This window comes from Bos grunniens, chromosome 15 (genome assembly GCF_055505025.1).
Source record: "Bos grunniens cultivar Pamir isolate PY7600 chromosome 15, Bosgru_T2T1.0, whole genome shotgun sequence".
NCBI classification, from domain to species: Eukaryota; Metazoa; Chordata; class Mammalia; order Artiodactyla; family Bovidae; genus Bos; species Bos grunniens.
This window is the reverse complement of record NC_141179.1, coordinates 39,587,331-39,608,845: the sequence shown is the minus strand read 5'-3', so window position 1 is coordinate 39,608,845 and position 21,515 is coordinate 39,587,331. Positions and strand designations below refer to the sequence as shown.

The 21,515-nt window shown below is 37.4% G+C and overlaps 1 protein-coding gene across 10 annotated transcripts in view; it reads left to right on the top strand.

Annotated features, from left to right (window-relative positions):
• Nucleotides 1-21,515, top strand: part of FAR1 (fatty acyl-CoA reductase 1) — a 77,723-nt gene that overhangs the window by 14,384 nt on the left and 41,824 nt on the right. For all 10 annotated transcript variants that reach the window (XR_015142043.1, XM_086339900.1, XM_086339899.1 and 7 more), the window contains one exon: nt 20,404-20,599. Coding sequence is in view for 9 of the 10 variants with exons in the window: in XM_086339900.1 (XP_086196026.1) it covers nt 20,411-20,599 (189 nt within the window). In the remaining variant the exon portion in view is untranslated. The remainder of the gene's footprint in view (nt 1-20,403; nt 20,600-21,515) is intronic.

Here is a 21,515-nt window from a genome sequence, read left to right as displayed (position 1 = left end):
AAACGTGTTAACAAGAGCACAGTCCTTCTTCTGTAGGCTTTATGGTAGAAACGTTACCCTATGATACAGAAAGGAAGGGACAGAAAGGACAGAAAGGAAAATGGGCGTTGCTGAAAAATTTAAGTTTTCTTGTCAGCTGATAATTTTAATGCTGTAGAATTAACATTTCCTCTCTGATGAAGTAAAACTTGATATTTAAAGATGTTTTTGTGTTTGATTTTTATGTCACTTAAAGGAATTATGAGTCTGATTTTTCTTAATGTGTAATTTTCCAGGATAATGAGCCATTTTAACTTGCTAAAGTGCCCTGCTTACACAGCAATGTCAGTATTCAAAATAGTTGTGTAGTGCCCTAAGGACTGATGAACCTACTGAGATTCCTTACTGAGAAGTATCCTAGACATTGGGGAAAATTGGATATAGAGAGTTAAATATTGGCATCAGTATCTGTGTAGGCAAACAGAGTGGCCATTATATTTACTTCAGTGGTGCTTACAACAGGGTTAGACACTAGCATCTTTTATTGAAAACCAAGATGCTAGAGCTATTCTTTTGTTTGTGGGAAAAATGCTTTGTAAGCCTTAATTTTTGAAAGGAAAAAGGAACCCACTATTCTTATCAACTTGTACATTTTGAGTTTGGATTTTAGCCCTTTTTTTGTTGTTTACAGCTCACTTGCAGAGGAGGTTTTCATTTATGTTGAGTCTTAAGCAAAAGACTTAAGACTCTCAAGTTATTTTTTTAAAGTTTTTTTGAGTTAATCTTTATATAAATAAAGATTCTAGAGTTATTAAAATATAGTAAAAAGATGTTGCTGCTGCTGCTAAGTCGCTTCAGTTGTGTCCGACTCTGTGCGACCCCATAGACGGCAGCCCACCAGGCTCCCCCGTCCCTGGGATTCTCCAGGCAAGAATACTGCAGTGGGTTGCCATTTCCTTCTCCAATGCATGAAAGTGAAAAGTGGAAGTGAAGTCACTCAGTCGTGTCCAACTCTTCAAGACCCCATGGACTGCAGCCTACCAGGCTCCTCCGTCCATGGGATTTTCCAGGCAAGAGTACTGGAGTGGGTTGCTGCTGCCTCTAGATGAGAGTCTATCAAAAATTTTAAAAGAAAATATATGCTCACTTATAATATGAGGCCTCTTAATAGTCTTAACTAGAATGAATTGGGTTGTTTTTGGCTACAAGTATGTCAACTCCAAGTAGAAATCTACTGGTTAGAAATTCGCAGTTAAGTGAATATGGAAAAATGAAAATTTTATTAAGTGAATGAGATTATTTGTTAGGCAAAATCAGTTGACCCTGGAGCAACAGTGGGGGTGCCAGTCCTCATGGATGTAAAAAAAAAATCTATGTGTTAATTTTACAGTTGGCCCTCTGTATCTATGGGCTTGCTTTCCTGGTGTCTCAGATGGTAAAGAATCTGCCTGCAGTGTGGGAGACTTGGGTTCGATCCCTGGGTTGAAAAGATTGCCTGGAAGAGGTCATGGCAATCCACTCCAGTATTCTTGCCTAGAGAATCCCTATGGACAGAGGAGCCTGGTGGGCTACAGTCTTTGTGGGGTTGCCAAGAGTCAGACACGATTGAGTGACTAAGAAACAGCACTCTATGGTTCTGCATCCTCGGGTTCAACTGACTGTGTTACACAGTACTGTAGTATGCATTTATTGAAAAAAATCTGTGCATAATTGCACCCATGTAGTTTGACCTGTGTTGTTCAAGAATCATCTGTACTTTAAAATATGAGACCCATGGGCCATGTTTTTAAAAGGCATTTTAGGTGGCTTAAGTATTTCCTATGAAATAGGTCAGACATGGATTAAACGTACTGTTAAACCAGGTTCATTTGCCCTATGTGCAGTAGGCCAAAATGCTTGCAACAGACCCAAAGGTTTGCAGTAGAGAAGGAGTTTATTCAGGAAGCAGCCAAGTGAGGAGGTAGGAGAACAGGTCTCAGATTCGCTTCCCTGAAGGCAAGGGGTTTGCAGTCTTTATGGAATAAAGAAGCAGGGTGGTATTAGGCATGGGGAAAGGTGAATGCTGATAGGGAAAAGCTGAGGTAATCAGTATTCTTTGCAGGTGTATCTAAGTTACATGCTGCTTCTTGAGGTGCATGTTCAAAACTGGGGGCACTTAGTATGATCTAAGGGTGGATTTTTGAGCCCTCTGACATTATTTGTTGGACACTTGCATAGGCCCAGTTTTAGTGTCAGTAGTTCCAACCAAAAATCTTAGCCAGCTTAAACTGGATAAGAGCTGACTCCAAGTTTCTGAAAAGCAGCATAAGCCCCTGGTACAGTAGGGACCCATTCAACAGAGGTATATCTGTAGGGGGTGTTTAAAGAGTCAGAAGAAATAATTAAGATGAGTTTGATCGATGGAAGCAGATTCCAAGCAGAAGGGTTTTTAATAAGGTGTTCCCTTAGTTGCTGTTCTGTAAGACAAGCTCAAGAATTTCTTTTAGTCATCAGTTTGTTAACCTGAGGGACAGTTTCAAATGGTTGACCATTTCAAGAGTCACTTTACCATATTTTCTGTGGCAGATTGTATTTTCTGAAGGTAGTTGTAACAATATCTTCCTTCTCATATGTTCTTTTAGTGTGCCCTTGATTATTCTTTCATCCTAAGGTGGCATTTTATGCCCCCTTCCCTTGAATTTGGGTGATCATGTGATTCACTTGTGAGCAATAAGGTGTGGTCAGAAAAGGTGAGCTCCCTATCCAACTCAACAAAATACTGGTTTTGAAGTCTTCAGCAGCCTTTAAGCTGTATAGCCTGGGATTGCCATGCTATCCTAGACTGCCTCATGTGGACAGACTACATGACTCTAACAGCAGGAGCTGGAACTGTTCAGCTAAAACTGCTTATTAGAGCTCTTCCCAAATTCCTAACTTTGAGATACAGTGAGAGAAAATAAAAATGATTATTGTTGTTTTAAGACATTAAGTTTTAGTGTGATTTTGTTATATAGCAGTAGGTAATCAGAACACTGCTTTCCTTGAATCTGCTACTGTATACTGAAATTTATCAATATACACTATTTATCTGTATGCAGTATTTAGATGAACAGTCAGTGATATATCCCATTGATTTGTTCTGGGATCTGATCTTTAACTTTATTTTGGTCTTTTACCTCTGATACATAAAACTTTTTTCTTCTGTTCTTGCCTGTACCCATTTAGAAAAGCCATTCCATCTCTTAATTAACTATTTAATAGAGTGTGTTTTGGTAATTGACACTGTCATGTTTGTTGGAAAGTGCCCGTGATGTGTTTATTAGGTCATAAGGACACATGATCATCTTTAGAAAGCCTTTTGTTCTGTACTTTAATTTTAGTTACTATGATATTTGACCTTCTGTTAGTTTCCCAGGGTTGCTGTAACAAAGTACTACAAATTGGGTGGCTTAAAGTGACAGAAATTTATTGTCTAACAGTTCTGGAGGTTATAAGTCCAAAATCCATGGTCTGTCTGAAACCTGTAAGGAGTCCTTCCTTGCCTCTTACTAATTTTTTCTTAGCAGTTTTGGTATTCCTTCGCTTGTAGCTCTAATGTGTAACTCCAATTTTGCTTTTGTTATCAGGTGGAGTTCTCCCTGTGTATCTCTGTCTTCAAATGCCTCTCCTCTTATAAGGACACCAGTGATGTTGAATTAGAGACCCATTTTGCTCCAGTGTTATATCAATTACCTTAACTAATTATACTTGAACGACCCTGTTTCCAAATAAGTCACATTCCGAAATCCTAGGGATTAGGATTTCAACATGTCTTTTTAGGAGGATCACAATTCGCTCCATAACAGGCTTCGAGAGAGATCGGTATAATTATGTTTTAAACCGTTTACACATTTTTACTCCAGCCTCCCTGGTAGCTCAGATGATAAAGAATCTGCCTGCAATACAGGAGACACAGGTTTGATCCCTGGGTCAGGAAGATCCCTGGCGAAGGGAATGGCAACCCACTCCAGTATCCTTGCTGGGAGAATTCCATGGACAGACCATGGAGTCACAAAGAGTTGGCCATGACTGAGTGACTAACACTTTCACTTTTCACTCCAGATTATATGTGAATGGGGTTTTTAATCAGTGACCTTGAGGAAGCTCTGTTCTCTGCATTTTAGGTCCTCCTCCCTCTGGCATACACACATAGTATACCTAAAATTTGATAGTATTTTTTTACTGTTAGACTTATTGACCCTTTTGAGAATCTGATAAAAGCAGTGGATTTTTTCCTCTAGAATAATGTAGAGATATAAGCATAGGATTGCACACTTTAACACACACACATATAAACAAACTCAGAAAAGTATTTTTCATGAAACTAAGTGTTCTTGGATACCCACCTCCATGCAATCCTGTTCATGAACTTCTGGATTAGAAAGATATTAATTCCTAGCAGTTACAGATACCTAATCTCAATTTCCCTTTTAGTGGAAAGCAAATGAAATGGAAAAACAATAAGGAAGAAGCAGAAGTTATGTATATGGGATATCCTCATGGTCATCATTGTAACTCAGTGTAGCTTTTGGGGGAATTTTCATACTTAGGTAATATTTACTTTGTGCTTAGTCTCTTTTCTGCTTCCAATCCCATTCCTTTAGCCATGTAATACTTGTATGTAGAAAAGAATAGGTACTTTTAGACCTATTACTTAAAGCCCGTGTGCCACAACTGTTGAGCCTGTGCTCTACACAGAATATAAACAGACTTTGTATCTTCCGCAGTGTTGGGGTTAGCTCTTGACCTCTTTACCTTCTGTGTTATTTTTTGATTATTGTATCAAGATTTTGATTTTTGTATCAACATGGTAGTGGTCTAGGGTTTCTGAGTCTATGACTGGATTGTATACTGGGTGCTCTTCTTCATTTGTAGCCTTTTCTCCAAAACAGTCTTGCCCAGGCTTCAGCCCTGAACAACTTAATGGACTTCCCTTTTAAAAATAAAGATATTTTTAGTCTATCTTAAAAAAGGCTATCGGTCATGTCTTTGTTTTGCATTTAGTTTGTGGCATATCTGTATAAATGAAGCCTGGCATTCATTTATTGATTTTTTTAAAAGATGTAACAGTCGAGTATTTACTGTCCATTTTAATGATATGCACATTAACTCTAGTAATAGTGGAATCATAGGCAATGAATATTTAGACTGTGCTGGTTTCCCATTGATAACCTTTCTTAGTTCATTTTTCTGAATGTGAAATATTCAGAATCTTTATTTAGAAATAACAGGAGTGGGCAGACTATAACCTACGAACTGTCTTCCTGTTTTTGTGAATAAAGTTTTATTGGAACACAACCATGTCTATTTGCTTACTGGTCATGGCTGATTTTGTGCCCCAAATGGCAGAATTGAGTAGTTGCTGCTAAGATTGTATGGCCCACACGCTGAAAATATTTATTACTTGACCCTTTACTGAAAACCTTTGCTGACTCTTGGTTCAAAATATTTTGGAATTCATTCCTCCCTTTTAAGAATATTTGAAGTTTTTTTTGTTGTGGTTTTGTTTTTCAGTCATAGAATCTAAGGGATATTATAAGGCCATTTAGTTCAGCATTCTATCTACTGCTGCTTGAGTTTCCTTGAGTACTCCTGCCAAGTTGTCCTCCAGCTTAGAGGTGTAGGATGATGTGACAAAACAGCATTGGATGTAACTGTGCTAAGCACAGAATTGTCCCTAACTGGGAGTCAATCAGTGACTCCCCATGGAAGGATAGATGAAGTAGATTATTCTTTGTTTTCCCCACTGTCTCCATTGGTAGGTTAATGTTTTCCCCACTGTCTCCATTGGTAGACATGTTAGAGGCACAGAGGAGTCAGTTTTTAAGAGGAAGACAGCTAAACAGATCCTTCTTTAACTGAGGTGGAAATTTATAGGAAGCTGGAATGAATGTTTGGACATTGTCTAGAGACTTTCATATTCAGTGCTTCGTTTTTCTAAACAAATTTGTAGCAGCTAAAACTTAGAACTACAACTATCTTTTGGCAGCTTTTACTGTTTGTGTTCAGTAAATACTGGTACAGAAAAAAAACATACAGGTAGAGCCAATCTCACTGCAGACCTTCACTGCAGTATTTGGTACTTTTGTGTACTTGATTCCTTGGTGAGCATGATGAATGTAGAGGTCCTCTCAAGAGATGGGAGAAAGGGGTATCTGATCCAAAGATCAACGTTATCCTGATGGGGGAAGAATTTCTCACATTCCATTTAGGAAATCCAGCCTGTTAAAATCTTGTTAAACAGCAGTTTCGCAGTTAAAGCACCTTCTTGTTTTTAATCTAGTAGGTTTTCCATCTAATAAAGAAATGGAGGGCTTCCCTGTTAGTTCAGTGGTAGAGTCTGCCCACCATTGCAGGAGACATAGGTTCAATCCTTGGTCTGGGAAGATCCCACATGCGGGGCAGCTAAGCCCTGTGCACCACAACTGTTGAGCCTGTGCTGAATAGTCCAGGAGCCCTAGAGCCTGTGCTTCGCAACAAGAGAAGCCATTGCAGTGAGAAGCCTACACACCACAACTAAAGAGCCGCCCCTGCTTACTGCAACTAGAGAAAGACTCACGTAGCGGCAAAGACCAAAATAAATGAAAATGTGCATAGCCAAAAATAAATGAAAAGAAAAAGGAAAAGCTCAGGTAATAAAGATTACCAGAAGAAAGGTAAATACTGTGTATCTTTACACAATGATACTCTTCTATTTTCACTTTAAAAAGATTTTTCAAACTTTTTTTTCCCTCTCAGATGAAAGGGAGTTTGTAAATTGTTAGAGGACAAAAGGTAATGGAGACTGGCTAATTGATGGGAAAATACACTCTTTCAAATTTTTTTGGTACCTTCTCATTTTTCTGTTTTACAAAAATAGTGGTTTTTAAAAATATATAACACATGCACTGGATATATAATGAAAAACAAATGTCTATAATTTCTCTTCTTGAGTTATCCAGTTCTCCCTGGATGAGGCAACCTTTATTACCAAGTTTTTGGCTTTTTTTGCTAGAAAAATCTTATTTATTTGTAAGCATATACATTCAGTTTTTCATTCTTTTCCCATAAAAGGTGGTATATCATACAGTATATTACATCTTGGCCTTTAATATAAGTCATGAATCTGTGTTTCATGTCAATATAAGCTGAACCACCTCTTCCCTCTTTTAGTCCTCAGAGGTTTAGTTTAAACCTTCTAAAATCATTAATTTCCTTCTCAGAATTACAAAATGAGTTTATGTGCATGTGACTGTAATAGTATATAATCCAGAGATAAATTAGCTATGAATTGGGCTGCCCCGATAGCTCAGAGGGTAAAGCATCTGCCTGCAATGCACGAGACCTGGGTTCGATCCCTGGGCTGGGAAGATCCCCTGGAGAAGGAAATGGCAACCCACTCCAGTATTCTTGCTTGGAGAATCCCACGGATGGAGGAGCATGGTAGGCTACAGTCCACCAGGTCGCAAAGAGTCGGACATGACTGAGCAACTTCACTTGGACTTTTACTTTGGTAATACAATTTTTTTCCTAGTCTAAAAATTATGCCCATAAGTAAATGATTATTTGCAGGAAAAAAAGATAAATTAATGATTTTTGGACTGAAATATTATATAATAGATCAGACTGATTGTTGAGGGACTATACTGAGAAATCATTGACAAAGAAGTAGAGGAAAGATGAATACAGAAGTGTAATTATGTGCCCAGCCTTAATCTTACACAAATGCTATGAAGTGAAGGGTGGGAGGTATATATGCTGTCTATATGTTTTTAGAGATGAGGAAACTGCAGAAACAAACAGATAAGTAAGCTCACCCCCAAGATAAATGAGTGCACCTGGATTCTAGCCCAACCCTGCCAGACTCAGGTCCCTGCTGCATTATGGCACTGGGTTGTCTGAAAGGATTGTTCCACAAAGTGAGCCTAATTTACTTATCAGGAAACAGTTTATAACAGGACCAGATTCAATAGAATACTGAAAATGGCCTCACTAGAGACTTGGTTTTTTAATAGCTTATGTAGGGGAGGAAAAACTTTTCTTCTATCCCTTTATGCTCTATGACTGAGGCTTGCAAATCAAAATGACAAAAGATAGATTAATAGAAAAGGCATACATATGTTTTTTAATTTGCATAAGAAAGGCGATGGCACCCCACTCCAGTACTCTTGCCTGGAAAATCCCATGGACAGAGGAGCCTGGTAGGCTGCAGTCCATGGGGTCGCTAAGAGTCGGGCACGACTGAGCGACTTCATTTGCACTTTTCACTTTCATGCATTGGAGAAGGAAATGGCAGCCCACTCCGGTGTTCTTGCCTGGAGAATCCCAGGGACCAGGGAGCCTGGTGGGCTGCTGTCTATGGGGTCGCACAGAGTCAAACACAACTGAAGCAATTTAGCAGCAAGGGCATCACAGAAAAGTGAAGACCCGAAAGGGTAGTTTTCACTTTGAGACTTGGGAGCTTATATACCATATTAAAAAGGGTTATAAATTATGGAGACGTGACTAGACACAAAGGAGTTTGGACTTTAGGGGCAATATATCGTGGGAAGGTAAATATGTGGGAAAACCAATAGAAGATATGGGTTATTTTAGTAAAGTTTTTGCATCTTGGTGCTAACTTTCCATCTTATTTATCACCATAGAACTCACTCAGAGAGTCCTCATTATGGCAGCCCTCATTTCTTGGAAGTTTCTGCTTTTTTTTTTTTCATGTAAAAATGTTCTTTTCTTTTTTTTTTTTTTAATTTTTATTTCCTTTATTTTTTTTTTTAATTAAAAAAAAATTATACATGTGTTCCCCATCCTGAACCCTCCTCCCTCCTCCCTCCCCATTCCATCCCACTGGGTCGTCCCAGTGCACCAGCCCCAAGCATCCAGCATCGTGCATTGAACCTGGACTGGCATCTCGTTTCATGCATGACATTTCACATGTTTCAATGCCATTCTCCCAAATCTTGCCACCCTCTCCCTCTCCCACAGAGTCCATAAGCCTGTTCTATACATCAGTGTCTCTTTTGCTGTCTCGTATACAGGGTTATCGTTACCATCTTTCTAAATTCCATATATATGCGTTAGTATGCTGTATTGGTGTTTGTCCTTCTGGCTTACTTCACTCTGTATAATAGGCTCCAGTTTCATCCACCTCATTAGAACTGATTCAAATGTATTCTTTTTAATGGCTGAGTAATACTCCATTGTGTATATGTACCACAGCTTTCTTATCCATTCATCTGCTGATGGACATCTAGGTTGCTTCCATGTCCTGGCTATTATAAACAGTGCTGCGATGAACATTGGGGTACACGTGTCTCTTTCCCTTCTGGTTTCCTCAGTGTGTATGCCCAGCAGTGGGATTGCTGGATCATAAGGCAGTTCTATTTCCAGTTTTTTAAGGAATCTCCACACTGTTCTCCATAGTGGCTGTACTAGTTTGCATTCCCACCAACAGTGTAAGAGGGTTCCCTTTTCTCCACACCCTCTCCGGCATTTATTATTTGTAGACTTTTGGATCGCAGCCATTCTGACTGGTGTGAAATGGTATCTCATAGTGGTTTTGATTTGCATTTCTCTGATAATGAGTGATGTTGAGCATCTTTTCATGTGTTTGTTAGCCATCTGTATGTCTTCTTTGGAGAAATGTCTATTTAGATCTTTGGCCCATTTTTTGATTGGGTCATTTATTTTTCTGGAGTTTAGCTGGAGGAGTTGCTTGTATATTTTTGAGATTAGTTGTTTGTCGGTTGCTTCATTTGCTATTATTTTCTCCCATTCTGAAGGCTGTCTTTTCACCTTGCTAATAGTTTCCTTTGATGTGCAGAAGCTTTTAATGAGCTTCAAATGAGGGAAGGTCTGAGAAGAATTCTTTCTGCGTATGTTAGATCTCACTTCCTTCAGCTCAAAGTAATCCATGTGCCATTAGTGACAATTTGGGAGTACAAATTTCTGAGCCCATGCCCCATTACACAAAACTCACTGTTTTTCAAAGGTAGTTAAGTGTAGTATGTAGTATTTATATATATTTATATATAGGTATAGATATTTGTATATATTGTTACAGGTGTTTGTAGAAACATGTTTGAATTTTGTTATCAATCTTAAGCAAGACCTTATGCTCTCAGAGCTTCTTGTCTGCCTTATCTTATTACCTGTACTACCCTGAGGTTTTTTTTTTTAATTTATTCCGATAAATAATTATATTTAGGAAAAGTCTTTCAGTGGATCGGGTAGAGTAGACTTGGAAATAAATCCACTAACCTTTGATAAGTGTTTACTTCTTAACCCAAGAATGTTGTCTTTTTATTTAAACTGATAATGGTAATAATTAAGTCTACCTTGGTGGCCTTGTGAGTCAAATTCTGAGTTTGACAGTAGACCTTTTCCTTTCTCATTCTCTTTGTTGGGTACCTCTGGAAATGGCCTTCAGGGAAATACTGGTAAAGTCTACAGCCTTTGAGTTTTAACTGTTAAAGAGTCTACCTGCATTAAGGAAGAAAAATTATTAAGAAGACTTGTAGGAAATTGTATCTGAAAGCATGAGAGATACAGTTTTTAGTGCTTAAACTTCTCCTTTTCCTGCTTGCCTTAATTATTTATTTTTCTTATCACTGGTGAGTCTTCTATAAAGCTTTACTTCAAGCCCATGGATCCGCCTTGTTCCTTCCTTGCACCATATCCTAATCTCCAAGTACTGTTCACATTTGTCTTTCTGCTTAGCAAGTGTCTGAAACAACTACTTGAAATGTGTTAAAATTTTAATTTGAGTTGTTCTTAGCTTTAATATAGGCAAGAAAATGAAGTCGCTTAGTAGCATCCAACTCTTTGCAACCCCATGGACTGCAGCCTCCCAGGCTCCTCCATCCATGGGATTTTCCAGGCAAGAGTAGTGAAGTGGGTTGCCATTTTCTTCTCCAGGGGATCTTCCCGACTCAGGGATTGAACCCGGGTCTCCCGCATTGCAGGCGGACGCTTTACCCTCTAAGCCACCAGGGAAGCCCAATATAGGCAAAGGAACTCCCATTTCTTGGCACTAAAGAGCTACTTTTTGGGGGTAGATTTTTACGGTTTTCTTGGTTTTGTAATACCCCAATCTCTCACTTTGATTGCTTTGTTTGTTTAAATAACTTTTTACAAGTTGAAAATGAGAGAAAACTTACCTAATTATTTTATCTTAACTAGGTTTCTAAAAGTAATGAGACAACATGATTGGCTTTTCATTAATATTGGGACTTTTATTAAGAGAATAGTTATTTTTCAAAGGTGCAGTTTATGTTGATTGGTGGGTGCTGTCTTAGAATTATCTGTGGTTTCTCTGTTTGTTTCCCTTTCAGTCTCTTTTTGCCCATGAGGCCTGCGTGTTCTCCTTTTATGAATAAGGGAACAGGTTCGGAGTAGTAGTTTTATCTTAGGATCTCATGGCTTCAAAGTGGCAGAGCCTGGACTTGAGCTTCTAGCAAGTGAATGTATCTTAGTTTCAGTAGCTTTGTAATATGTTCTCTTAATGTAAGTTTACATGCATAATATAAAACCCACTAGCAAAACCCACTTTAGCAAGAAAGCCTTGAAAGTAATTGTGATATTTGGTACCCATCATTTTGCTGGTCTTCCAAAAGATTTCTGCCTCTTTAACTTTTGAACCATAGGATAAGGTACTTTTTGAAGAAGATACCCAGCTGCCACTGCTCGGTGGTTTTCCTAAGACAGTTCAAGAACAGTGAAAATAAATATGAGTCATGTTTCACTGCTTCTCTGCCCTGGCACATGGAAATAATACTGCTGCTTTTCTCATTCTTGCAGTGCTTCAGATACTTTTCAACGGATCATAGGAGCATTAGATATCTTTTCATTTCAGTAAAATCACATAGTAAGAATCTAAACTGCATGTTCTGGAAGGATTGGCAGCATTTCTCTCCTGGCTTTTGCTTTTCCGGTAGTTTTTGGCCATACTGACAGGACTCTGGAAAATGTGATCAGTCTAAGACTTTGCTTAAAAAAATTCTCATTTGTACTGGCTTTGCCAGTAAGTTTAAATAGGGTAAAGTGTATTGGTGGGTGGAGGATCAAGAATACCTGGAAACAGAGTGTAAAAATACTTGGTGCTTGTAAAGTTTGTGGTTGCATTGTGATAAAGTTGGGGAATTGTGGAAGTCTGTTCGTTCTTCCATGAAGAAAACCCTAAAGATAAAATCACGTGCAGATAGTTTTAAGCTAAATACCTGAAACTAATAAGCAGTTTCATTTTATAGCTCTTTTAGTCTTTATACTCTTAAGGAGAGAGTATTAAGATTGGTAAAAATTTTTGTTATTTGATGTTAACAAACTGGCTGTTTAGGCTTTATAGGGAGGGTGTTCTCCCTGATAGATAAGGAAGAAAGTACTTAGATGTGATTTTTTTAGGGTTGAGCCAAGCATGTATTCAGGCTATAAGTCCTCAGTGATTAAAGGGAAAATTTGCTTAGTATCTTTTTCTGTCTTAAACGCAAGTGTACACCTCTGGAAAACTTTCTGGTGCCTGGTATCTGGTAGGTGCTTAATAAATATTTGTTGAACAAATTTTTACAAAGGAAGGAAATGAAGCTCAGAGAATTAGATAACTTGCTCTAGGTCATGTGCTCAGGACACTGTGTTTAACATATATTTAGTATGTAGTTGTTATTAGTATTTACCAGATTTGTTAGGTGTATTGATGCAGAATTATTCTTCCTTTCTCCCCTATGACAACTTTAATGCTCTGTAGTTTTAATTAGATTTGGGGTTGGCAAAGTCTTGAAATAGTCTTTTTATTTATTTAATTTTGATCTTTCTTTATTTTTTAAATTATGAAAGTGTGATAACACATTTGCAGGAGACTTGGAAAATACAGAAAACAGTTACATATAGCTTCACTATATATTACAGTTATTTTTAAAGTAGATATTAAGAGTTTTAGTTGGAGTTTCAATATCAGACTCTCAAAAATTAATAGAACAAATAGAAAAGTAGAAGGATATAGTAGACTTGAAAAGCACTGTGAACTAATTCAACATGATTAAGATTTATACAATTTTCACACAACAGGATACACATTCTGTTCAAGTTCCCACAGACTATAAACCAGGAAACACTGAAACTAAAACAAGGGATCTAAAACAAGGTGCAGAAATTTCACAGTCTACAGGTCCTGAAATCATACAGAGTTTGTTCTCTTATCACTGTGGAATTATGTTAGAAATCAATATCAAAAGATAGTTGGAAATAACCTACATGTTTTCAAGTGCAGTTTGACATTTACCCAGAGGAATCTTTGATTTAACCATTGAAAACTTTGATAAAATTAAAAGACTGGAAAAAACAGAGGATGATTGCAGAGAAGAAGAAAGCATTTAAATGAGAAATTAATAACAAGGACATTAAAAAACCCCATTGTATTTGGAAATTTAATGTCTTCTTTTAAATGATGGATGTATCTAAGAAACCATTACAAGGAAAAGTAGAAAATATTTGTAATAGAGTAAAAATGAAAAGAGAATTTATCAGTATTTGTTGCATGCAGCTGAAGCTGTTCGTTGCAACTAAATATAATGTAGAATCTTGAAAGTATGAAGACAAATAGTGGACACTAGCATAAAATTTTGTGAAATTTGAACAAAATCTGTACCTTAGTTAATACTGTATCATGTTTCCTATTTTGTTTTTTACAACACAATATTTCTTTATGTTTTCAGAATTGGATTAGAGATTTCAAGCCTCATTCAAATTAAAAAAAAAATCTCTAAAATAATAACTGGACTAGAGACTTCTAGCAGTAATGCTGGATGCCAGAATGAATCCACCATATCAAAAGTTTTGAGTGAATATAAATTAGAAATCTGGCATTCTATTCCTGCTTAGACAGGTGGAACCAAAATGTCATTAATTTTTTAGGTAAGCAAAAGTTTAAAGTTTTCTATAATATGTACATTTGTACATACACTCTCTTTTTATATGTATCAGAAGCTTTTCTACACTTGATAAAAACTTGAGAAAGAGCAACAAAAAAGAGATAGGGAAATTGGAAAACATAAACTAAATGAAATGGGAGTACTTAATACGAAATAGGAAAAGTGAGACCAACTAGATAAAAGTAAAAGATCATCATATAGTCCAGTTGTTTTTAAACATGGCAGCTCATTAGAATCACATCTGGAGCTTTGGAGAAAAAAAAATACCTGTGGCATTTGTATTAAAAAAAAAAAAAAAAATTCCAAGGTGATTCTAATGTGCATCTGGGTTTTAAAAAGTAATTACAGGTTTTTCTATTAAATGGTAGTTTTAGTGATATAGAATCCTATTATTTTCTGTTAACCAGTCAGGGATACAGTGTTAGTAAAATGAATAATAGTGACATAATCTCAGAAGTAAAAGATGTTTATCAGTTTTCACAATCAATAGCCAGACAAAAAAGATCATTACAATTGCAAGCCATAATGGAAACATGATTAACCTAACAATGTAAAATAACTACATACAGTTTGGGGAGTTAAATAGAGTGATGTGGTAAGTGGAAGTGAATGCATGCAAGTTTTTCATCCACCCAATCTGTGTCTTTTGGTTGATGCATTTAATCCATTTACATTTAAGGTAATTATCGCTGTTTATGATCCTATTACCGTTTTCATTTGTTTGGGGTTTATTTTTTGTAGGTCTTTTCCTTCTCTTGTGTTTCCTGCCTTAAGAAGTTCCTTTAGTATTTGTTTTATAGGTGGTTTGGTGGTACTTTGGCTTGTCTGTAAAGCTTTTGATTTCTCCACCAAATCTGAACTAGAGTCTGGCTGAGTGTTCTTATTTGTAGGTTGTTCCCTTTCAACACTTAAAATATATTGTGCCATTCCTTTCTGGCTTGTAGAGTTCCTATTGAGAAATCAGCTGATAACCTTGTAGGCCTTTCCTTGTATGTTATTTGTTGTTTTCTCTTGTTGATTTTAATAGTTTATCTTTGTCTTTAATGTTTGTCAGTTTTGTTACTGTGTGTCTCAGTGTGTTCCTCCTTGGGTTTATCCTGCCTGGGGCTCTCTGTGCTTCCTGGACTTGTTGACTAACGTCTGAAGCAAGTGAAGATCTCCTTTATGCTTCATTATCTCTTCAGGCCTTTCCCATTTTTCTTTTCTTTTTACTGAATTTGTAGCTCTTCATATATTCTGGGTAGTAATTGCATTATGCATGCTACTACAAATATCTTTTACCTGGTTTGCCTTTTCTCTCTATTAATAGTGGTGTGAGATGAACTCAGTTTTAGTGGTTTCCAGTTTGTCAACATTTTTCCTTTTTGATTAGTACTACTTGTGTCCACCAACCTAGATAGCATATTCAAAAGCAGAGACATTACTTTGCCAACAAAGGTTCATCTAGTCAAGGCTATGGTTTTTCCTGTGGTCATGTATGGATGTGAGAGTTGGACTGTGAAGAAGGCTGAGCGTGGAAGAATTGATGCTTTTGAACTGTGCTGTTGGAGAAGACTCTTGAGAGTCCCTTGGACTGTAAGGAGATCCAACCAGTCCATTCTGAAGGAGATCAGCCCTGGGATTTCTTTGGAAGGAATGATGCTAAAGCTGAAACTCCAGTACTTTGGCCACCTCATGCGAAGAGTTGACTCATTGGAAAAGACTCTGATGCTGGGAGGGATTGGGGGCAAGAGGAGAAGGGGATGACAGAGGATGAGATGGCTGGATGGCATCACTGACTCGATGGATGTGAGTGTCAGTGAACTCCAGGGGTTGGTGATGGACAGGGAGGCCTGGCATGCTGCGATTCATGGGGTCTCAAAGAGTCGGACACGACTGAGTGACTGATCTGATCTGATCTGATGATATATTGTAGTCTTTTCTTCTTGTCTCAATACCATGTTTCTGTAGCTTAATAATACATCTTAATACATGATAATGTAAGTTCTTTAGCTTTGTTGTTCTCATTGCTTGTCTTGGCTACTCTTGGCCCTTTGCATTTCTGTATCATTTTAGAGGCTTAGTTTCTATACCTAAACAAGAACAGCTTAAACTTTGGTTGATGTGTTGAATCTGAGGAATATAGTATACACATCTTTCTAGTTATTTAAGTATTGTTTAACTTCTCTCAATATTTTTTAGTTTTCAGTTAGTATCTTTTACATTTACTTGTAATTTTTGGTATTTTCAAAAATAATTCATTAAAGTATAATTCAAATAATATAAAATTGATCATTTTAAAATGAAAAATTCACTAACATTTATTCCATTCAATGTTGTGCAGCTACTGCCTTTGTCTAGTTCCTAAACATTTCTGTCTCTCCAGAGTAAAGCTCCTTAAGTAGTTTTCCTCCATTGCCCACTCTCTTCACCCTTTAGTTCAGTTCAGTCGCTTAGTCGTGTCCAACTCTTTGCGACCCCATGAATCGCAGCACGCCAGGCCTCCCTGTCCATCACCAACTCCTGGAGTTTACCCAAACTCATGTCCATCGAGTCGGTGATGCCATCCAGCCATCTCATCCTCTGTCGCCCCCTTCTCCTCCTGCCCCCAATCCCTCCCAGCATCAGGGTCTTTTCCAGTGAGTCAACTCTTCGCATGAGGTGGCCAAAGTATTGGAGTTTCAGCTTCAGCATCAGTGCTTCCAATGAACACCCAGGACTGATCTCTAGGATGGACTGGTTGGATCTCCTTGCAGTCCAAGGGACTCTCAAGAGTCTTCTCCAACACCATGGTTCAAAAGCATCAATTCTTCGGCACTCAGCTTTCTTCACAGTCCAACTCTCACATCCATACATGACCACTGGAAAAACTTGAGTAGACGGACCTTTGTTGGCAAAGTAACATCTCTGCTTTTCAATATGCTATCTAGGTTGATCATAACTTTCTTTCCAAGGAGTAAGCATCTTTTCATTTCATGGCTGCAGTCACCATCTGCAGTGATTTTGGAGCCCCCAAAAATAAAGCCTGCCACTGTTTCCACTGTTTCCCCATCTATCTGCCGTAAAGTGATGGGACCAGATGCCACGATCTTAAGTTTTCTGAGTGTTGAGCTTTAAGTCAACTTTTTCACTCTCCTCTTTTACTTTCATCAAGAGCCTTTTTAGTTCCTCTTCACTTTCTGCCATAAGGGTGGTGTCATCTGCATATCTGAGGTTATTGATATTTCTCCCGGCAGTCTTGATTCCAGTTTGTGCTTCTTCTAGCCCAGCGTTTCTCATGATGTACTCTGCATATAAGTTAAATAAGCAGGGTGACAATATACAGCCTTGACGTACTCCTTTTCCTATTTGGAACCAGTCTGTTGTTCCATGTCCAGTTCTAACTGTTGCTTCCTGACTTGCATATAGGTTTCTCACCCTTCAGCCCCTGCCAACTGCTAGTGTGCATTCTGTCTCTATGGATTATCTATTCTGGTTATTTCATGTAAATGAAATCCTGTAGTATGTGATCTTCTATATCTGGCCTTTTAAAGTTAGCATGTTTTTGAGATTCATCCTCATTGTGTAGTACATGTCAGTATACTTCATTCCTTTTTGTGAATGAGTAGACTCTATGTATAAAGCATGATCTGTTGATCTATTCATTTGTTGCTTTTTGGGCTGTTGTGAACACTGCTACTGTAAACAGATGTATACATGTACTTTTTTGAGTACCTATTTGCAGTTCTTTTGGGGTATATATCTAGGAGTGCCATCACTTCATGGCAAATAGATGAGGAACAATGGAAACAGTGACAGACTATTTTCTTGGGCTCCAAAACCACTGAACGGTGACTGCAGCTATGAAATTAAAAGACACTTGCTCCTTGGAAGAAAAACAACAACAAACCTAGACAGCATATTAAAAAGCAGAGATATTATTTTGCCTACAATGGTCCATGTAGTGAAAGCTCTGGTTTTTCCACTAGTCATGTACAGATGTGAGAGCTGGACAATAAAAATGGCTGAGAGCAGAATTGATGCCTTCAAACTGTGGTGCTGGAGAAGACTCTTTGAGAGTCCCTTGGACAGCGAGTAGATCTAACCTGTCAATCCTAAAGGAAATCAGTCCTAAATATTCATTGGAAGGACTGATGTTGAAGCTGAAACTCCAATACTTTGGCCACCTGATGTGAAGAACATTTCATTGGAAAAGACCCTGATGCTGGGAAAGATTGAAGGCAGGAGGAGAAGGGGACGACGGAGGATGAGATGGTTGGGTGGCATCACCGATGCGATGGACATGAGTTTGAGTAGGCTCCAGGAGTTGGTGATGGACAGGGATGCCTGGTGTGCTGCAGTCCATTAGGTCAAAAGAGTTGAACATGACTGAGGGACTAAACAACCACCTCCTAGGAGTGGAATTGCAGAGTCATGATAAGTATGTGTTTAACTTTTTGAGAAACTGCCAAACTTTCCTATCATCAGCTGAATCATTTTTCATTCTCTTCATCAGTGTACAGGAGTTCTAGTTTCTCTATATCCTTATCAATTGCTAGTTGTTATTGTCCATAATTTTCAGGGCTTTTGTATGGTATTATAAGTGGTATAGTTTTTTTTTAACTTTGTTTCCTGTGTTTTGCTGGTGTATAGAGATGCACTTTTTTATATATATATATATAAACTTTATAACTGGTGACCTTTTTAAATTCACTTGGTAATTCTGATAGTTACTTACGTATTGATTGAATTTTCTACACACATTTGCATTTATGATTTCCAGTGCTTTCTTATTCTGTATTCCTTTTTCATAGTAGTTTATTATTTGATGGATGGGCAGTATTCTTGTTGAATGACTTAGAGGGTATTTATTAGAATTTAAATTTTCTTTTAATTTTTTACTTCTTTAGTGTTCTTTGTGATTGATTCTGTTGCTTTTCATGTTGGTCCTTCTTAATTTTCTTAAATATTTGATGATCCTTAGTTATCCATATTTATGAAGGACTAGAATGGTTGATTTTGGTAGCTGATACTGGCTTCCTCTCAGTTTTCTGAAGTCTGTTTTTCCAAGAGAGCTTTCTCTCCAAGTGGAATTACTGAGAGCTCTGTATGAATTTGTTTTAAGGGCCAGCAGCATTCAGATAGCCTGGGGACCTAAAATTTATTTCTGGGGATCCAGTGCTCTGAAGACTTCTTTTGTTTTGGTTGTTTTTGTTTCTCTCAATGCCCCGTCTTCCCTGCCTGCATTTGTGGATGTTAAGAGCGGCTTCAAGCTCAGCCTTCCTTCTCTTTCATCCCTGGTGCCCGTGCTGGGTGTTCTCAGCAGTTCTGGGTACTAAGTCAGGAGCCAAAGTTTATAGAGGAAGTAAGACTGTTGGGAGTGGCTCTGCTTTTCTCTGAGCAACCTTTAGTTACCTTGATTACTCTATGCTTTAATTTAGCTTCTTGATCCTGAACTTGGGTTTTTCTCTTTAGAGGATTGAGATAGTTCTTACCTCATTTTGGTCCTTTCCTATGTTTGTTTTGCTTAGGTTTTATTTCTTCTGCTGTGACTTTTCTATCATTTTAGTCTCATTTATTTTTTCCTATCTTCCTTCTTTTCTTACTGCTTGTTAATCAGTTTTCAGAATGTAATTAATTTTTTTATAATTGTGAGAAATTTAGGGGTAAAATACATGTATCTATTTCTTAGCTTAAATAAAACACAAATACAGTTGAAGCTCCTCATTCTCTTGTCTGATTGTGTTACACTGTCTCTAATGCACCCATAAAGATTATCATGTGTGTGCATTTCTAAACAATAAATGGCATTCTTTTAAATATGTTTGAACCTTAAATAGTGACATATTGCATGAATCTTTCTGCATCTTGGTTTTTCCACTTAACTCTGGTTCTTTTATTTGTTTGTTCTCTTAGCATACTCACTCTGTTTTCTCCTGTTTCAGTGGAATTTGGGTAAGGAAGATAACTCAGCCTATATATTTCTTACTAGGACTTTTTTTAAAAGGAGACTTAAGTACCTTTTGGATATGTTATCACTACAGACATATAAAAGAAAGGACTTGGTGTTACCTCTTGTTTCAACTGGTGATGATAGGTGAATATGACACCTCACCATGTTATACAAGCTAAGGAATTGAGTCTTGCTGCTGACCTCTATTTGGTGTTATAAATACTTTTGGAGACAGAGAAATACCATTCATTTGTGTTTGGAGTTTAACTGAGGTTTAAGTGAAGATTTTGGTTCCTATTGCTGAAGGAATTCTTATAGGTCACTTGGTTCAAGCTGTGTTAAAGAAACCCAGGCCCAGAGAAGGTGAGTGACTTGACTGAGGTGATCCAGGGGAAGAAGGTTTAGAAGCTAGTGTTGCAGTTTGTTGTACTTTCTACCTTACTACAATGAACCAAAAGTTAATAGTGTTCTGTTTTGTTAACATTCATCTTGGATTTTTGCCTGTCCTTTAAAATACTTGAATACCAAGAGATTTTTAGTAGATAACAATTAGCATAAATCTTTGAACTGATACTTATTTGTCATGTTTTTTTTTAGGATCAGAATGGTTTCCATCCCAGAATACTATGAAGGCAAGAATGTCCTCCTCACTGGAGCTACTGGTTTCCTAGGGAAGGTACTTCTGGAAAAGTTGCTGAGGTCTTGTCCTAAAGTGAATTCAGTGTATGTTTTGGTGAGGCAGAAAGCTGGACAGACACCCCAGGAGCGAGTAGAAGAAGTCATTAGTGGCAAGGTAAGTATGGAAAATAATCACTAAGAAGAGAGAAAAGAGTGTGTTTGTGTGTATATTATTGTAATCATCAACAGCCTAGTATCCTGAAAAAAATTAGCAGAAAGTCCTATAAGAATGGCAGTAAACTGAATATGAGTCCTGATCAGTAGGAGGGAGACAAAAGCTTTCCTCCATGATAAAACTGTATAACAAGTACCTTCTAAAGTACCTTTACGTTATATGTTTAATGTGTTTTTAGAATACTTGAGGCAAGTTATCTGTAATTACTAGATGCTTTAAATAGTTTTCAGAATAATAATACTTAAAAGTTACTTTCTAATTCTTACTGTGCTGTGAGACACAATACTTTGACAAGAGTTAAAATTTTGTAAGCACTAATTGCTCCCCACGAAAGCATTAGGAAGTGGCAAAATCACATACTCCTATTTGACTAATAACATGACAGAAGGGTCATATAGAATACAGACTATGTCATACATTTAAACCTTTAGAAAAACATTGCTGAGGAAAAAATGGAGATGAGCTGGAGTAAAATTATTTCATGGTCATAAGCTTTTGAATTTTCTCAAAATGAATGGATTTATCTGACATTTGTTGTTAATAACTTTGGTATAGTAGCTATGTAATTTTTTAGTTACTAGGTAGGTATTTGGTACCTTTTAACCTTCTAGGGCAGCTGTGACTTATATTAAAAAAAAAAAAAAAAAGACCAAAACCAGAAACATCTGAGTTACTCTGAAGCAGAATTGCTAAGAAGTATCAAAAGATATGATGATTAATTCTAGATTAACAGCTCTCTTAGAGTTGATACATAAATAATTTATTAGAAATAATTTATATTCCATTCTGGTTTGATCTTTCAGTAGAAATCCATAGTTAATAGTGGCTGACCTTTATTGAGTGCTTACCTTGTGCC